This window comes from Phlebotomus papatasi, chromosome 1, assembly GCF_024763615.1.
Source record: "Phlebotomus papatasi isolate M1 chromosome 1, Ppap_2.1, whole genome shotgun sequence".
NCBI lineage: Eukaryota > Metazoa > Arthropoda > Insecta > Diptera > Psychodidae > Phlebotomus > Phlebotomus papatasi.
Window position 1 is genome coordinate 95272164 of NC_077222.1, and position 18267 is coordinate 95290430.

The 18267-nt window shown below is 32.3% G+C and overlaps 2 protein-coding genes across 5 annotated transcripts in view; one reads left to right on the top strand and one right to left on the bottom strand.

Annotated features, from left to right (window-relative positions):
• Positions 1-18267, bottom strand: part of LOC129809840 (sex-regulated protein janus-A-like) — a 73018-nt gene that overhangs the window by 14930 nt on the left and 39821 nt on the right. The gene's annotated exons all lie outside the window — the stretch shown is intronic.
• Positions 1-18267, top strand: part of LOC129809834 (arrestin homolog) — a 59752-nt gene that overhangs the window by 11065 nt on the left and 30420 nt on the right. For all 4 annotated transcript variants that reach the window (XM_055859955.1, XM_055859956.1, XM_055859958.1 and 1 more), the window contains exon 2: positions 15159-15770. In XM_055859955.1, the coding sequence (XP_055715930.1) occupies positions 15661-15770 (110 nt within the window). In that variant the 5' untranslated portion in view covers positions 15159-15660. The remainder of the gene's footprint in view (positions 1-15158; positions 15771-18267) is intronic.

Below are 18267 nucleotides of genomic sequence, written 5' to 3' on the forward strand. Positions count from 1 at the left end.
TATTTTTAGTACCGTATACGCACTATTCTTACCGTAGATGCGCAGTGACTTTCCTTTTGTGGGGCTGACTTTGCCACCTGTTCGTAAGCTTTTTTTTTAATTCTATCACTTAAGGATGGCCTATACCGCCAGTCTGACACGGTAGATTGGATCGATAAGTGTTCGATTAAGTGCTAGAAATCTTACGGTATACTAACAATGTTTTAAAAAATATTTGACTCTCAAAAATTACTGTTCATATTACGTTTACTTTTCTTCAAACTCCTTCGCTTTTTTGCAGCTCAAAGTCAATGTCAAGAAAATAAACACGGAAATCCACAAAAATCTTTTACAGTATATGCGATAATATCTTATAGTGCAATAAAATTTAATGTGATATAGAATATTGTGCAGAAAGAATTTGAAGCAACAGGCTTTGCTGAAGCAATTTATACACGCTATAATAGGTTCGCTCCAATTTTTCAACCCTATCTCCACATACTAAATTTGCAGTGAAGCATTGTTAATTGCCATTTATAGGATAATTTCACATAATACCACAGTCATTTGTAAAATGTAATCCAATATTGTTATGAGAATTGTCAGATGGAAATCGGTAAATGTTAATAAATTGCCACAAGTAATTATTTCATATGAATTTATTATAAAATCATGTGAAAATAGTTCGGTGAACTGTAATTACCTGAGGTGAGTGAATGGAAGCCTTTGTGGGTATAAAACATGACCCAATGCAGGATACTATTATCCTTTCATGGAATACAAATCAATAAAATCTATTTAAAATGCAGATAAAACTACTTCTATTAAAACTTTCTAATACAATTCATGCAAAGGGTAATTTTCATTCTGAACTCTAGGACTAAAAAGGCTTACAAAAGGTGTCGATCGATATTACAAGGGTTTGATATAAGGAGCAAAGAAGAAATAAAATTCCCACACTTCCAGAGACAGTTTAAATAAATAAAGAGAATGGATTTTCGTGCTCAATTGAGATTTTGCTGGAAAGATTGTGCATCTGGATTGGAATTCTCCAAATCGAGACATATATTACGTTCAGTTTTGCTTGTACAGAATAAGAGCACAATTCAAAAGAACCTTCCACTTGCCATTGGCAAACATCCTCATTATTTTTCCTTCCTTCCGGATATTTTTGTTCTTTAGAGAAATTCCATACACATAAGTCTTAAAACATATCAAACTTTATAATGAGGCTAAATACAAAAAAAAGTTGATAAAGCTTTTCAATAGCAAATATACTACATTTTTAAATAAAAACTTCAAATGCATAGCGTCCAACTACGCTCTCTGCATTGAATAAAATCTATACGAAGAAGCATGAGGATGACTATAGAGAAGTAAAAACAATTAAATTTTCATGATATGTATCCACCATCCTCTTTTATCCTCCACTCATCATCTTTTTTCACTCTGAGTTACATTTTCGCAATAAAGACAATGTCCGCGAAATAAAGAGGATACATTTGAGCCTCTTGAATGTTGCTGTAAAGCTTTTATTTCAAACCCCCCTAAAAAAATATATCATTGGCAAAAAGTGCTTGAATGCAATTTTTCATTTTTCTATGTGGACATTTTTTTGTAGCCTATTGACCTGGCAACCTCATCATGTTCTCTTTGTTCTTTCCCCCTTTGAGCGAGGGTGGAAAAAATTAAATGAGCTGAGCGTCAAGCATATAACTATAAAGTACCACAACGATAGGCTTTAAAATTGTTAGGCTTAGAAAAAAATGGCCAAGAATAAAACGATGTAATATGTCACGTAAAATAAATATATCTTGACCCATAAAATGTTTGATCCCTGTGTTGTACCCTTTCAATGTGACAGCAACTTTTTATAAGCATTGCTATTTTCCTGTACAAAGTAAAACAAAGCTTCTGATTGCCAGCAATTTTTCACTAAAAGTCTTATCAATTTTCTCCAGCAACTTTTCTTATTGAGTTATCTTTGAGTTATCTTACTACGCCATCTACTGCTATAGTAGTTATAGACATAGATACGCGAAATACAGTTTAACCTTTAGCCCCATAAGTAGGGTTGATTTAGTTTTTAGCGGGTTTATAGTTGAAAACTCCATCGTTAGCTTTATTTTATTTAAGCTTTCTCACCAATTTACATAACGTTGTTTCCATCAACAGTTGTAGTATCTGAGTTTTTTTGATTTTATAACTTTAATTGTTTTCAGTTTATTTCAATAATATTACCAATCCAGATACAAAAAGTAAATATTTTGTGTTAGTTCAAAATCTGTAGGGGAAACTGAGGCAACAGTTAATACGGGGTAGCTGTAAACACTATTTTTTTTTAAAATTAAATGTTGGACTTCAAAGGACGAGACCTATATGAATTCATAGATACTATAAGGATCCTTGTTCACTGAAGAAATGGTCAAAATTAGTTCAAGCAGTGTAGACGTGCTCTGTACTAGTTATTACCTCAGGTTTACTACTGCCTCAGTCTCTCCGTCTTGGATCTTAAATAGAACTCTATTTGCACAAAAAGTCGTTGATGTTCGAAGAATTCAAATTCAGTTCCAAATTTTAAACAAAAAAGTTTTCGCTTAAGGTAGGGAAAATTTATGAAATATCACGAAGCTGTTAAATGCATTAATCAGTTATTGAGGTGAATTAAAATGAAATGAGCATTGTTACACTGATTTTCCTCCCAACAACAAATATCCGGTTGCATCGACCGTTGTCGTATCTGCATTTCTTCGTGCAATACTACAACAAATTTTTCAGTTATTAAGCTCGTATAATAATTATATTGGAGACCGGGGTAGAATTAGCGACCAAATGAATTTTTTCAATGCGTATAATTTGTACAAAAAATGTTTGTATGAGTCTGATAAATATTTCAATGAATAGAAAGGGAAGTATTATTTAGAATAAAGCGTGGTTTCCTCAATATTCCTTCGCAGGCAAACTATAAGATACAACTATCTAATACAAAACGTGGCTAATTCTGCCCCGGTCTCCCCTACTGTAATGCTAATTAAAATAATAAAAATGCAGTAAAAGATTGACGAAACCTATAAAAATCGGAAAATGTTGCCAAGACACAAATTGGCCTAAATGTTTTACTTATTATTTTGTATTCTTGTTCGACGGTCAGTGTGATTCTATCTTTAAAGTTTCCTGATTTTTTTTACGGTGGAGGAGTATGTGTCTCTGATAACCTTCTGGTTTTAACTGTTGATGTGTTTAAAAATTATACCAACTTGCATTATAATCTCCATTATCACCTAAACTCATCTCTTTAGCACTTAATCACCTTGGTACCCTGTGTTTGTTGAATGAGATCCACGTCAGTGATATCAATGAATTTTCATGCCCTTTTATGCCATTGGAGGAGATAGATATCTTAGGAAGCAACCGTAAATTAAGGATAATTCAAGAAGACTTTCCCGGTGATGATATGGCTTTAGAGATTTTGATCTGTGAGAAGCAAAAATAGAAGTTCTCTATTGAAAGTCAGAAAATTGCGTTTATTTTTGTCTCTATAATACAATCAATCCCACATTCATAAAATGTATACCATGCAGGAACATGCAGTAAGATATTGATAAGACCTAATTTTAAATATTATTAGTTGTAGTAAATTGGATGACCTTTACCATACAATTTTCATGAGATGCTTTCGTCAAAGTATTTTTATAGAAAATTAGGTCAATGAATGCATTCAATTTAGATCAATACATCAAGATAACGCACGATTTGATTATATCACTTTTCAATAGACTTTATTTTTAGTTTTTTTGTCTTATAAAATCACAGAAAATTTACCAAAGAATAAATTATTCTGCCTCGAGTGGTCATAAAACGAAGAAGGATGCTATAAGAACTTGAAGAGAACAATAGATCTTTCATGTTGCAAAAATTGGTAGCATTCAGAAGGTTCTTTGTATACGCAAGGAAACTATACCAGTGAGTGCAAATATCAAAAGAAGGACACACAAATAAAGCAGAGATTGAGAGCTTTTTCCCTCCCACAGCCAGAATATCCCATTTCTAGTGCTTTTTATTCATTTTACTATGTTCTTTTCCTCTTGAGATTGAAATAAACCATCTTTTTTCAATTTCCCAATATACATATACCCACAATTGTGTTTTGCGATTTTTCATCAGCCATCAATTTTCTTTTATATGTTACTGAGCTGTATAGAAAAAAGTTAAGTGAAAATACACGTGTAGATTTGATACTGATCCTTTTTTTACGATTACAGTTAATGGTTAAAGGATATTGAATAGAAAACGGAAAGTTTTTCATTAACTCAACATGCTTGAACTTTCCCTATTCTTTGAAGAAGTTACGGTCTTTTGCTATTTTTCTTCACCCAATTGTTTCTCAATCAAATAAACTTTCATTGTGCCCCAATCGTCCCACGAGAAGTGAGAAAGTACTCTGGTAAATTCATAGTCAAGTGCACTCTCTCTGCATCAGGACAACGTGGTTAACCCATTAAGATCCACTACATGAGTTTTATTTTATTTTATATAGATCTTGTCTTGTGGATTTCATTTACTTGTGGGGTTTAGCATACACATAGTAAAATTAAGCATACAAAGATAGTTTATTTATAATTTTCCTTAATGAGTCGAGTAGGGGAATTCTCTAACAATATGACAATGTCAATTGCCGTTTTTGGTGGTTTTTTTCTAGTGCGCTCGGTCAAATGACAGACCATACTAGGTAGGATACTCAACATTTTTTTCTTGAAAAACAGGAAAAAATAAAAATGAAAGACTGAAAATATATTACATGGATATTTTAGGAAATTCATAAAGTTTGATAGCGATACTGTACCGTTTAAATATGTGTTAATTTTAAAAATTTTCAAACCGGTCAATTTGACCGGGTAGGTTAATTGTTAGGTTACCGGATGGTTTTTTCGTAATAATAGTGTTCTGTTTGCGTCCAAAAAACTTCACTATACTTGATTCTATGGGACATAAGTACTTGTAAAGAATCTCAGTTAATATTAATAGTGCGATTCCAATGAAAAATGAGAAGGGAAAAACATTTTTTAGTACATGACTGTTCTCATATGCTCCTGCATAATTCAATTTTCTTTGTGTTGGTTTTTGTTACGACTGTTTGGCGGTGATGAGAACTGGGGAAAACAGTCGAGACAGGAACCAACACAAAGAAAAGTCGATAATGCAGATGCAATTTAGAACAGTCATGTACTAAAACAAAATTTTTCCCCTTTTCCTTGGAATAGCACCACAATGTATGCCTCAAAATCCCGTTTACGGGAATGTCTAGTTATTTCAATTGTTTTATCTTTTTAAAGTTCATTTGATGGCTAAATTTTGCCCTAGTATGCCCTAAATTTTCTGGCATTAAAAGATATTCGAATAGCATCCAGTGAACTTTACTGTAATTAATTCTGACAACCCCCTCATTCTTGTATAAGAAAAATTATTAATGTATCGCCAAACGATTACATCACCCACTGTCGCATCTATATGATTTGACAACTTGACAGGAGATAATTTTCTTCATTTCAATCACTATTGTCTTTAAGGTGAACCCTGAATTAGTTATAAATATTGTTTATTATAGATCTGATAGAGCTGGATTATTAACAATATTTTTCTTTCTACATCAAAGCAAGGTAGGTACTTAATTACTCAATTAAGTATCTGGCAAACCGGAAGTTTTATCATTTACCCCTTTAGGTTTGTCTTCACTAAACCATCCATGGAAAATAAATTAAGGAATTAATGAAGTAATAAAAAATACCCAATGAATCTCTGAACCAATCTTAATGGGTTAAAGGTGTGATGCGAATAAATGAGCTTATAATGGAAAATATCTTTATGGAGTGAATTGGCATACCAGAGAGGTTTGCGTCGGGTGAAAGTTCGATTTCCTCCTACTCACATTTACAAAGTCAGGAAAAAAAGACCAAGAGAAGAATACAAGCAAATTCCATATAAAATCCCCACAGTTACAGAACATTGTTAGCATTTTATCCATGTTGGACACTTGTTGCAGTGACACGCTGTGTGTCCTCTTTTACCGCATTCCCAGCAATGGAAATCTCCTAGCATTATAGATATCTCTGCACACAAATAATGCTCCCACACCCTCAACTAGAAAACATTGGTGTATTATTTGTGGTCTTGTGGTGCGACAAGGAAATATTTTCTGTATATATACAACTACTCATACTATCGTCCGTTAGGAACTATTTAGTGTATACAAATGTATCGATTTCCTATTAAATCCCATCGAAAGTTGCTCTACCACTTCGTTCGCATCTAAACGGAAACAAACCTAAGAAATTTCTATCCTTGTCCCACCGTCTTGAGTATATGCATGCATGATTGGTTGGAAGAGTAAATTTCATTTGGATAAGTTTGTATTTTCCTTCAACTTCCCTTTGAATACTCAAGGTATTTACACACCTTCACCATCAAGGCACATCCATCTCCTCACCTGGCGCCTCCATCTCACCACCTTATATTATTCTTCTCTATACTTCAATATATCAGCGATTTTATATGTAATGTACGTGTGAAGGAGAAACAAAGGGAGTGTGAGAAAGAAACTTTCGAGCCTTTCAAGAAAATGAAGCATTAAATTATTAAAAGGAAAATGCTGTGAGCCATTGAGAGAAAAATAAGAAAAGCTCGTCAATATTTAGAGAGACTATGGAATATCGAGTGGCAATGTAAAAAGGTGAAATAAAACCGCACCAGAGAAAATTGAGAAATTTTGAAAAGGGTTTTCCACTTACAATATCACAAATTCACCATTACATTATTCATGGTGCATTAAAACTTCTCTTTTTCACCACACAAAAATCATCCATATTGCTATTTTTAGTCCCAAAAATGGGTTTAATACACTTTATATCTGAAATGTTTAGAAAAATCGAAAGAAAACCACTGATAATAAACGTAATTGCTCAAATATATTTTGAGTGTTTGACAAGCCTTACTATTGAAAATTGCTAATGGTATCGTTATTTTAAAATTTATTATTTCCCCACATGCCTTTTATGTTATCCATACCATGAGCCCCATGAGCAGTAGACCACTTAAAAGAAGTAATTATGTTGGAATATTGGAGAAAATAAATTAATAAGATTTTGCGAAATCCATTCGACCTATTAAGTTAGGTACTGTACCTTGAAAGCTGAAATATTTAACCGATATATTAAAACGAAAACCGGCTAATCGAGAGACATAGCATCAAACTTCCGAGGTCGAGTATTCCCTGAAGTCTTATTGAATTTTCCACCCTTTTGTGTTTACTGATTTTCCGGAGATTGAATAAGATAAATAAATAGCCTCGAAATATTAATGAAATTTAAATCAATTTCAAATCAATTTGAATCAGTTTGGCTTTGTTCGAGATTTAAACACGTTTAACAGAAATCAAAATTAATTAAATCGCTTAAGAAGAAAATTTACCTTACAGCGCTTTCGCTACTGGAAATAAAAATAAGAAAAACAAAAGTGAAATCGTTGTGTATATATTTTGCTTTCGAGAGCACCTGCTCAATGGAATTTAATATTAATAAATTGAAATAATTCATGAGTATTGGCTTACCGGCATACGAAATAATTTAAGGATAGGAAATCTCTAAAACTTATCTGAAGCTGAACACGTGAACACATTAAAATCACTATTTTTAACTGTTTGGTTGCTAGCTGCAATAACTTTGGAAAGATACTTTTGTCTATCCGTTAGCAGAGTTAGAAGCCAAACAGTTGGAGATAGGGATTTGGGTTCTTCTAGGTTCTAGGTTCTTCTTCCCCATCTCTCGTGCCTTATGCCACAGCCTTATGTGCTGGATACATTGACGTTACATTTACGATACATTTAAGCTCGTTCATAGCAAAGCTTTTGTGCAGATATTTTTGTTGCAATGTGCGTGTACGCTAGTGATAATGAAACTATTTGTTAATTTAGATTTCAGTTCACTTTTAATAATTATTTGTTAATTACAATTATTTGTGAGCTGGAAGCCACTTCGCGACTTAAGACAATTTCCGGGATTCATGTTGATCATTTTTAGTGATAGTTAAAATATCTTTACAAACACCGTCAAAAATAATGTTTTGTGAGGGGCAGTAAATCCTAACCCAAGAAGCAAAATAGCTGTGTTATAGAAACAACACTTTGAGAAATCTTTTAATACACTTTTAAAAGGTTCATAATGAGAATTTCGTCTTGAGATCTTTATAGAAGCTCTTTAGCTTCTTAAGAGTGCGTCATTTCACTTTTAGTGGTCACAGAGACGTAACGAAGAGCGCTGTAAGTAAATTACAAGAGTTTTGATTCTGCTTTACTTAGAGCCGCATATTTAGTCTTGACTGACTTGGAACAGACTTCGATATATAAGCTTAGTTGTCTCTGAACTTCAGTCGTTTGTACGTTCAGTATGTCCATCACATTAGAACCCAAATAGATTCAAGATGATCCTGAAGAATATTTACCCTGTAAAATTTGGCAGCAAAGAATGAGATAAAGAAAATTTATGCAAAGGGCTTCTAATCGATTAACCTAATGCCCTAGACAGACTTACGCCCTAAATACAATTACGGCTTAAGACGAGAGACGGATTAACGTGATTATATTCAAAATAATGATCAGATTATATTTCCATCAGTTTCTGACTAATCTGTCTTTCAGCTTAAGCCGAGAAAAGGCTTAGTGTAAAACTGATGGAAATTTAATCAAATTATTATTTTGATTATAATTACGTAAGCCGTCTCTCGGCTTAAGTCGTAAGTGTGTCTAGGGCATTATGGCTTAAGTTGAGACAAGGCTTAGTGGGAAACCTATGGCAAAGTAATCTAATCATTTCTGATTATAATTACGTTATCACTCGGCTTAGGTCGTAGGTCTGTCCAGCACATAAGCCTTCAGTGTACGACAGTTTAGGAGTAAAATTTTATTAGGCTAAATTTTCTGGAGGATGAGCCTGAGTCTATATGGGCTCTTTTAGGATAATTCGGATAGGATAATTAATTTGTGCTATTTTAGCTGAGTTTTTGTTGTTTGGTATAAATAGAGACGCAATATTTGTCCCATACGAAAGTAACCTGATAGTAGTTTTTAGGAATCCTAGACACTTTCTGCATTGCTTTCAACAACCGATTTTACTTGGTATTACTTTCGAACGATTGATGGTATCGATTGTGAACCGATGAAAAACGCGTTGTGTTTCTTTTGCAATTTTGACATAGTCGCATATTTTGTTCAGATCCGAAAATAGCTAAAACTGTCCCAAGCGATTATGAAAATTAAATCCGTTCGTCAGTTTAAATCGATTGTAAACCGGCAAATAAAAAAATATAGGGTTACTGAAGTTACTGTTTATTTTGCTTATTGATTATCTGGTTAATCGCGGAAATTTAGCCAAGGTCAAAAGCTATTAACTCACATCACTCCACTTTGTATTATAATCCGAGACACTTTTCATTCTTTTAAGCAGTGCAGTGAGGCAAAATTATCAAAATATAAACCAGTAACCAGTCAAATACTTATCTGGCAGCGTTCATTGAATTTGGACTCAGGAGTTGGATTACAAGGCAATTTGAAACAATTAATGCGCAATAACTTTTTAAGGTGCATTTGCATAAAATTCATGAGTTCGAGCATTCCGCAAAACTCGGATGATTTGACACCCCTTTATTCAAAGCTTTCGTTATGCAAAACACTGCAATGTCGAAATTAAATAGAGTTGAGGAGAGATGGAGGATATAAGAGATATATACTTAAAAGTCGGGAAAGTATATTACTTCGTAAATGATGAATTAAACTTCAAAATGACAAAGATAAAGTGATTCTTCTGATTTCTGAAATCATAGAAAAGTAAACTTCATATTTACCGATGCGAAATCTCTATTTTTTATACCAAATTACACAACAATTTATTTTCAATCTAGACCCAATAACAACTCTGCTTGTGACGTGAATACAGAAAATAAGATGTTCTGAAGAAAAATCAAAGAAGAAACACTTGGTTAAAAAAGCAAACGTCCCCCCTTTCACATACATAATTTCTCTAACAAGAATCACTCTGATAACATATAGAGTGTGAGATATGTTGTACATCAATGTAACGAGAAATCGGATATTTTTGTGTGCCAGAGGAGCTTTTGCCACTCACCCCGCCAAGGAAGTCTCTTCTATGCTCTATTTTCCACTCCACTATTAAAGGTTTCGCTGTGGGTCATTTTTTTTCTCTTTTTATGATTGCTCAGTGAAACAAAAATACATACCTATACAATACACAATGCAAGGATAAATAGAATAAATATGAAAAAAAGGAAAAGGAATGAAAATAAACTGTAGGAAAAACAAATACATAAAAATTGAAACAACTCTGATGTAATTTTCATCTATTTGCTTCCTTCGCAAGCCCACATCAATTTAATTACAGTGAAGTTGAACGTGCAGAAGGGAAAAAATAGCTACAACAAGGGGATGAAATACGTTGCTTGATGAGAGGATAGAAAAATTAATGTGATTTTCATTACACTTCCCGGACTTCAACAAAAATGAATGGGTATGGGAGAAACCGCACACTATGTGCAATAATTTCCCTTCTGTCAACTTAATACTTCCACAAAGCTTTATTAGCCAGAAAAAAAAGAAGTGAAATAAATTTTTCATGAAAAAAAATTGAGAACCTTGAGGTGAATTGTTAAAATACGTGTGACTTAGCACAATGAACGAATAATTGACCGAAAGTACCAGAATCATCAGTGAATCCATAAACCACATGCCTTTGACTTAGAGGGGGGTGAAACTCCAAGAATTTTCCACCTGTATTGCTATACCTGGAAGCAATTGTAGTACTTTTATCCAACATTAAATAATGTATTCTGACAGGAAATTTCTACTATTATTACCACTCCACAATTCTCCTTTATCCGTTTCTCATTGTCACTTTATATCAAGTTCTCTCATTTATTTCCTCAACCCAAAACTTTGGGTATTTTCATATACATGTCCTACACCACCCTCTTGGAACTTTTTGAATTAATGAATTTGACTCGCTACTCATAGTATAGCATTGTTCACAAAAGCCCTGATATAAACTATGCATTTTCGAAAGCACCTGGGAACTTCGGTTATAAAAAGGACTTTTTTTTCCCCAATTATATTAATTTTTTTCCACTCTCTTTGATACATCTTTTGTATAAAAAAATTTGCACCTGCCAAGTTTTTTTTTATTCAATTCTATACAACATTTTTTAAACTCTCTTGAGTTCATCATTATTTTTCACCACAGAGTTGAATTGTATATAAATTAATGATTTGTAATTAACATGAAGTGTACAGGTATTAAAGCCCAATCCATTTTATTCCTCTGACACCTTGACATTGTAAAATTTCACCAGGAATTATAATGGATTCGTCATGTGTCCTTCAAATTTTGTCATAAACAGAAACCCACTTAAGCTCTGTTCTTCTGTTAAATAATAAATCCTTTCATTTAAAATTTATCCACATGCATTGAATATATAGCTACCTCACAAATACCTGGCACTGTCCTATGTGGGATTTTTCATGGAAATGGTTTTTGATTTCTTAAGTAAGCCCCATTCGGGGAATATAATTAAAAAAAATTGTTTTCATTATCTGATAACACACGAGTGTAAAGTAAAGCCTCAAATAGAATCAGGTTAATCCCGAGGATATTTAGTCATTCAGATTTGACGGTAAGGGATCACACCAAATTATCATACACGAAGAGCTTAAGGTTTAGATGTTTCTTGCATACATTTCATTTGCTTGATTCTTGTTGCCAAATTTTTCGGCCTAAATATTTTTGAGGATCACTCTGAGTCTATTTGGGCCTTAATATTTACATCTTAAGAACAAGACACATTTTTTCAAAGTCAGTGAATCTCATCTTAATCCTTTAAGGATGAGACGGTCAAAAATTGGGGGTCCGAAAAAATCACTTTTCTTGACTTCTTAGAGCAAAACATAACTTTATAGAAGATCGTAGGAAATTTTTTCTTTGGGACACAAGTGTTCCGATCATCGTGAAAGGGTTAAGTTAATAGATTTTAGAAAAATTAGTTCCGCCTACAAAAATGACCATACCATCTTCGTGTCGTAACATACCGTGCTACGAAAACAACTTATCTATATTTTTAATTATTAGTTTTACAGAAAGATATTAAACAGAATCATAGATTTAGAATCACACAATAATTATACACTCTTCTGCTTGAGCTTCACATGATACAGTAAAACCAATCTATTTACCTATGAACTGACTTTCGAATCATCAAAAAATATTATTTGAATTCGGAGAAAAATGTATCGCAAAATAATTAACGACACGACATTTGCGACACGTCGTAACGACGCGTCGCAAAGGCGTGTCGTGTCGCCGTGCCAACACTGGTTTAGAATGAAAAAAAATAATAGTAAAAATTCGTGAATTTTCATGATTTGTTATAAAGAAAACGATAAAAGGGGGTTCCCCTAACAAAAAGGTCAAAAGAAATCGATATTTTCTATTGTTAAAATTAAAAGATAAACTTATCCAGGGATTTTTCGTAAAAAAATCTGAAATAAATTCAAAGTATTTTCGGAGATACAAAAAAAGCGAAAGAGCGTGGAGTAGATTTGCAAGGATTCGAGCGAACATCGAAATCGAGGTTACTTCTCTTCCTCAAAAAAAAAGTCACGAAAAACAGCTTATTTTTGACCTCCTAATTACTCCCTTAAGGCGGTTTAAGACCCTGAATTACAAGGTCAGAAAAGGTCTATATTTTCATATTGTTTAAACCGATAAACTACCAAAGAATATACCATAAAAATTTCAAAAGCTAATTCGAAGTATTTTCGAAGATACAGAGGCGAAAGCAAAGAATCGTCGAGATTTACTAGCACTCGAGAGAACATCCAAAAGACCTTATAGCCCGGTTTCTTCACTTCATAATTTTAAAATTTTATCGAATTGGTGGAAAAGATTATGGAAACACTTACGGACAGAATGAAATGAATAAAGGCTTATTCCCTTCAGAATTAAATTATCTTTTAATTGAACATCTCATCAATGTCTAAAAATGTGCATTTAAAATAAAAACTCTTAAAGCAAGTTATTATTTCACAATTTTCTTCGGTTTCTTCTTAGTTTAGTTATGAAATACACTTATAAAACTTTGAAAATCTTTTTAGATTTTTTTCTCAAACAATATTTATGAGCTGTAGATTAGGGTGCGCTGCGACGAAACATTCTAGCTAGTGAACAACTCATTAGTCCGCTATTTTGTATTTTTTTTTGTGAGAAAAAAAATAATTTTTGTACTTGAAATATAAGCAAATACTGAAAATATCATGAAGCTTGGCCTTTTTCTTTCCTTTCAAAGAAAATTGAGAAAAAATAGCTAAGTTTTAGCCATGTTATTCAGATTTTCCTCTTAAGTTAAATGGAAGAACTTTTGCCTAAAAGTTTCTCACTAAGGCAATTTCCGTGCAAAAAAGTTGCAGTTTCCAAAAATAACAAATCAGCCTTTATTTGAAACTTGGAGTAACAAAATGCATCAAAGTTTCACTTTTATGGAGTTGTATGAAATGAATAGAATCAGAACTCAAATTACAAGCACTGAAATGAATGATTTTACTGGACATAGAATTAGGTGCATAGCTATAAACAGATAGATCCATAGATATCAGTTTAAACCATTTTTACAAGACTTTTTTCGTATTATATTAATGAGGTCATTTACACCGACGCATTAGACTGAGATTGAATTGTCCTGAAATCTGATTTTGGGACAATTTAGTCTCAATCTAAGGCGACAATCTAAACGGGTTTATTAAGGCCATTTAAACACTTGCATTATACGACCTTCAGACTTAAGGCTTATCCATATGGCTTAACTGCTCCAATTCTTAATCAATCAAAATGTTTCGGACTAATTTAAATTAGAATTTGATTTTTTAGGAAAAATTACTTTTTAGATTCTGAAAAAGTAAGAAAATTGGTTGCTATTTAAGGATTTTAAGATTTTCAGGAACTGGGCTAAACCTCTAGTCTGAAGACCGCCTTAGATTAGATTGAGACTGTATTGTCGCAAAATCCGACTTTGGGGCAATTCAATCTCAATTAATGCGGCGATGTAAATAGCCTCAATGAGGCCATTTACACCGCAGCATTGGATTGGGATTTAATTGTCCAAAAAACGGATTTTGGGACAATTTAGTTTCAAAATAAGCCAGCAATCTAAACGGTTTCATTGATGCAATTTACTCTGCTGCATTAGATTGAGGCTGAATTCTTCCAAAATCCAATTTTGGGATATTTCAATCTCAATCTAATGCTGCGGTGTAAATAGCCTCATTATGAGTTGCAACGCTTTCGTTTTTAAGTATTATGTACTTGATTAATCCCATAAAATATTTTTACTCACGTCGCGTGCTCTGATTAACTACCTTACAAGCTCTTTTTAATCAGTCAGAAAACACTAAAATATTTTCTAATTAAAAATTTGAAACTGAATGCATGGATAATGCTAATTATTAGGACAAAAGTTAATAAAACATAATCGTTTGATTCTTTACTTGTATAAGATAAAAATTAAAATATCTTTTTTTTATCTTTTTGGCTTTTGTATAACATTAAGGCTATTAATGTTATTAATTATTCCAATATTTATTGGATATCCTGTATAAATACAGAAATTAAAAATAAAAATTCAGTCAACTCGCATACATTTTTTATTGTATGAGTGAGCTATTCTTAAATAATTCAGCAAGAATTTTGTAAGCTTTTATCTGCTGTCCGGAAATGCTCCGGAAATTAAAAATTCATTGGAAACTCTACAGGAAAAACTGGAATGCAAATTTGTAATATCACATGTCCTATTTGGAGCGTGGCTTATAATTTATAGACAGGGCCTTAATTAAATAATAAAGATGGATCCATCCTGAAGTTGTTCGATGCTTCAATCCTTTCAGCATCTACCTATTGAACACAAATAAAATATTCAACTTAAATCTATTGAATTTTTATTGGAGCACAGAACAATCGTGAGGGGTTAGACAGGAAGTCAAACTCCGTGCAAAATTGTAACAAAAAAATTTTTTAAAAATGTCAGGTAGAGTTAAACTGAATCTGTTTGTTTTTTTTTCTCCCATTCACTTCTAGAGCTTTTCACCAACATCGTCATCCACGTGAATAACGACGACACAGTGCTATTCACATAATGTTGGAAAAATGTGAGTGTCAGCTTATAAAATGGGTGGAAAAACATGTCAAGTGAGGCAAAAAGGCCATATAATGCGAGAAAAACAATGGACGGGGAGGAAAAATGAACTTAAGGAGGTGTGAAGACAACATAGACGATATGTAAAGTCAAAAATAAAAGTGTTTTAAGTTGGGAAAAATACAACAACATTAGTAAATAAAATACGACTATTTCCTCATCACGCATTTCAATCGACCCCCAACAAGGAAATTAAGCCAGAGGAAGAACACGCAGAAAGGCCAGGAGAAAAGCTGTGCAAATAGCAACAAAACACTCTACGCATAGAATTTTCTTAAAACGTGTGTGTGCGTTTTTTTTGTGTGTGATAAAATTAACCATAAACACCAATTTTCTACACTACGTTTGTGTTTTTTGTTTCTCTTTTGATACCCCCTATAATCTATGGTGAAAAAAATGTGCTCCACATCATCAGATACAACTGACGATGAACATGGTATTTCATCAGCACCTCCTGCTCCTGTGGCAGCCACAGCATCAGTTGAGACCACCAGGTAAATCTCTTTACTTTAAATTAAATTCATTGCAATATACCCTCAGCTGACAAACAATGCTTAACAAAACACACACCCCATGGAGTTTATATTATAATTCTATGAGAGAAAAGAAAATTAAATTGTCTTTTTCATCTCCAGTTTTAATAACATCTGGACTACATAGAATCAAATATTTTCAGTGATTATTAAAATATATAGCCCGTTTCAAACATTCCCTTCTCCTTTCGAAAAACAAAATTACCAGACATTTCTTAATTAAAAACAACCTATAGCTAATGAAAAATTATATAAAATCAATTTTGAACAGAAATATCAATCAATTTTTATGAAATTGCTTCAATAATTTTATTTTCAATTAGGATATCTAATTATGTCGTCATTTATATTTTCAAAATGGAACGAAAGCTCCATTGCACTCACTGCAACACTTATACATACAAAACAATACTGTATTGACTATTTACCTTTTCTAAACAAAGAGTAAAATCAATTTAATATTTATATATATTTAAATACTCAAGCTTTTCTGCTTTTATTTCAGTGCAATTTTGAATAGAAAATATGTGATAAAGAAAAAAATAAATTAATTAATGACGTTCATTTCGTGCGTTTCAAAACTTAAACTCAAAAGAAAAGTTATGGAAAGTTTGTAAATCGCAATGGAAATTGCAAATTTTATTACTCTCCACAAATGCTAAGGTTTTAATTTAACTTTAATCTGCAAATAACGAGTCATGAGAAAATCGCTAGAAATTATGTAATAATTCAATTTTCTGAAAATATACTATGAAACTGAATATTAAGTGAAATGCATTTCAAATTCATGAATAAATATTTGCTAAGTTGACTTTTCAAGAAAACCGTCTTGAATCAGACACAAAATCAGAGAGAAATTATTATAACTTATAGTCAGACGGTATTAACATAATATTTAGCAGCTTTCACTGAGGCGAACTATTAAGTACTAATAGTTTATTTTCCCAAATCAAATCAGAACCAATGCTATCAATCATCAATCGATTTTATGATATATATTTCCTCATCCTTCTCTTAATTTTTTATTAAAAAAATTCACCGTACAAATAAGAAATAAATCACTGAATTCGGTCAGCAAAAAATCAAATTTGAGCATCAAAGCATCAAAAAGTAATTAAACAAAAATCAATTTAGAATTTCAAAAGCAGAGAAATATTTATTCGAGTCTTAGCTAATGGAAAATAAATAGGTTTTTTTCTAGGACGACTGAAAAATCTCGAAAGCACACATTCAAAATAAACGGGAGAATTATAAATTATATTTGATGCTATAAGTTTCATTTTGATGCCTTTCTTATCTTGCAATCTAATTGAAGTTGACGTGTGAATTCATTTTTCAAATATATAAAATTTTAAATTCATGCAAAAGTTCTGTGCCTAAAAAAAGCTTGAAGGCAATGGCAGTGCATATCAAGATGAAAAATCAATTTTTTCGATTGATCAATTGAATTTCAAAGTGGTTTGCATATCTTGACAGTGATAACATGCAGGGGAAGTCGAAAATGTACGTACGTGGATCAATATTAGAATCCTAGTCCCTGGCTAATTCTGTTTTTTTTTATATGGAGCTGTTATAGCATCAATGAAAAAAAACATGTTATTATTTATGCAAACCCAAGTTTGACTATATGTTAATTTGTTCAAAGGCATCTCAAATAAAATGATGTTATAACCTTACAGTAGGGGAAAGTGCGCTACCTGCGGACAACTGAAGTTTCGCACAAATCACTTTTTCCAATGTGTAATAATTAATTTGACCCATTGTAATATTATATTTTAATAGCTGAACCAATGCCTCAAATTTCCAGAAAAGAGCTGTGTGTAAAATCCATTAAGAACATGGGAAAAAATGAGTTGTTCGAAGCTTGAGTCGTCCGAAGGTAGCGTGTTTTCCCCTAATAAATTTCGCAAAAAATTCATGTCATGAAAAAGTTGCTTGGGAATGTGGTGCCGCAAACGTGAACAATTTGAGAAAACTTGCTCAAACGCTTAACCCTTTAACGACGATACAGTTTTCTTCAACCGAAAATCAGCAATAAAATTGAAACCGATAAACAAAATCAGTAAAAGGTCTTACATCTAGCCTTAGAAAATCCAACAGAGCCTGATTCGGTGTATTTTTTACCTCTATGAGCAATAGGGGCAAAAATAACCCAAAAATTTAAGTAATTTTTCAGACAATAAATGATAATTTTCAATCTAATGAAAAATATTACGTTTAAATATTGTAGTTTCTTTTTACAAAACGGTTTTGCTTTAAAAAATTGGAAGTAAAGTAAAATCAATTTTGAATATGAGAATTTAAAAATTCGTCATTTTTATGCTTAAAAATTTACTATATATAGCAAATAGCTGCAGACTTGTAAAAAAATATCCTAGATTCCTTCATCCTTCTGCTTTGTAATTAGGTACAGACATAAGTAAAAAATGAACTTTTGGTAGTGAGGAAAATTATTTTC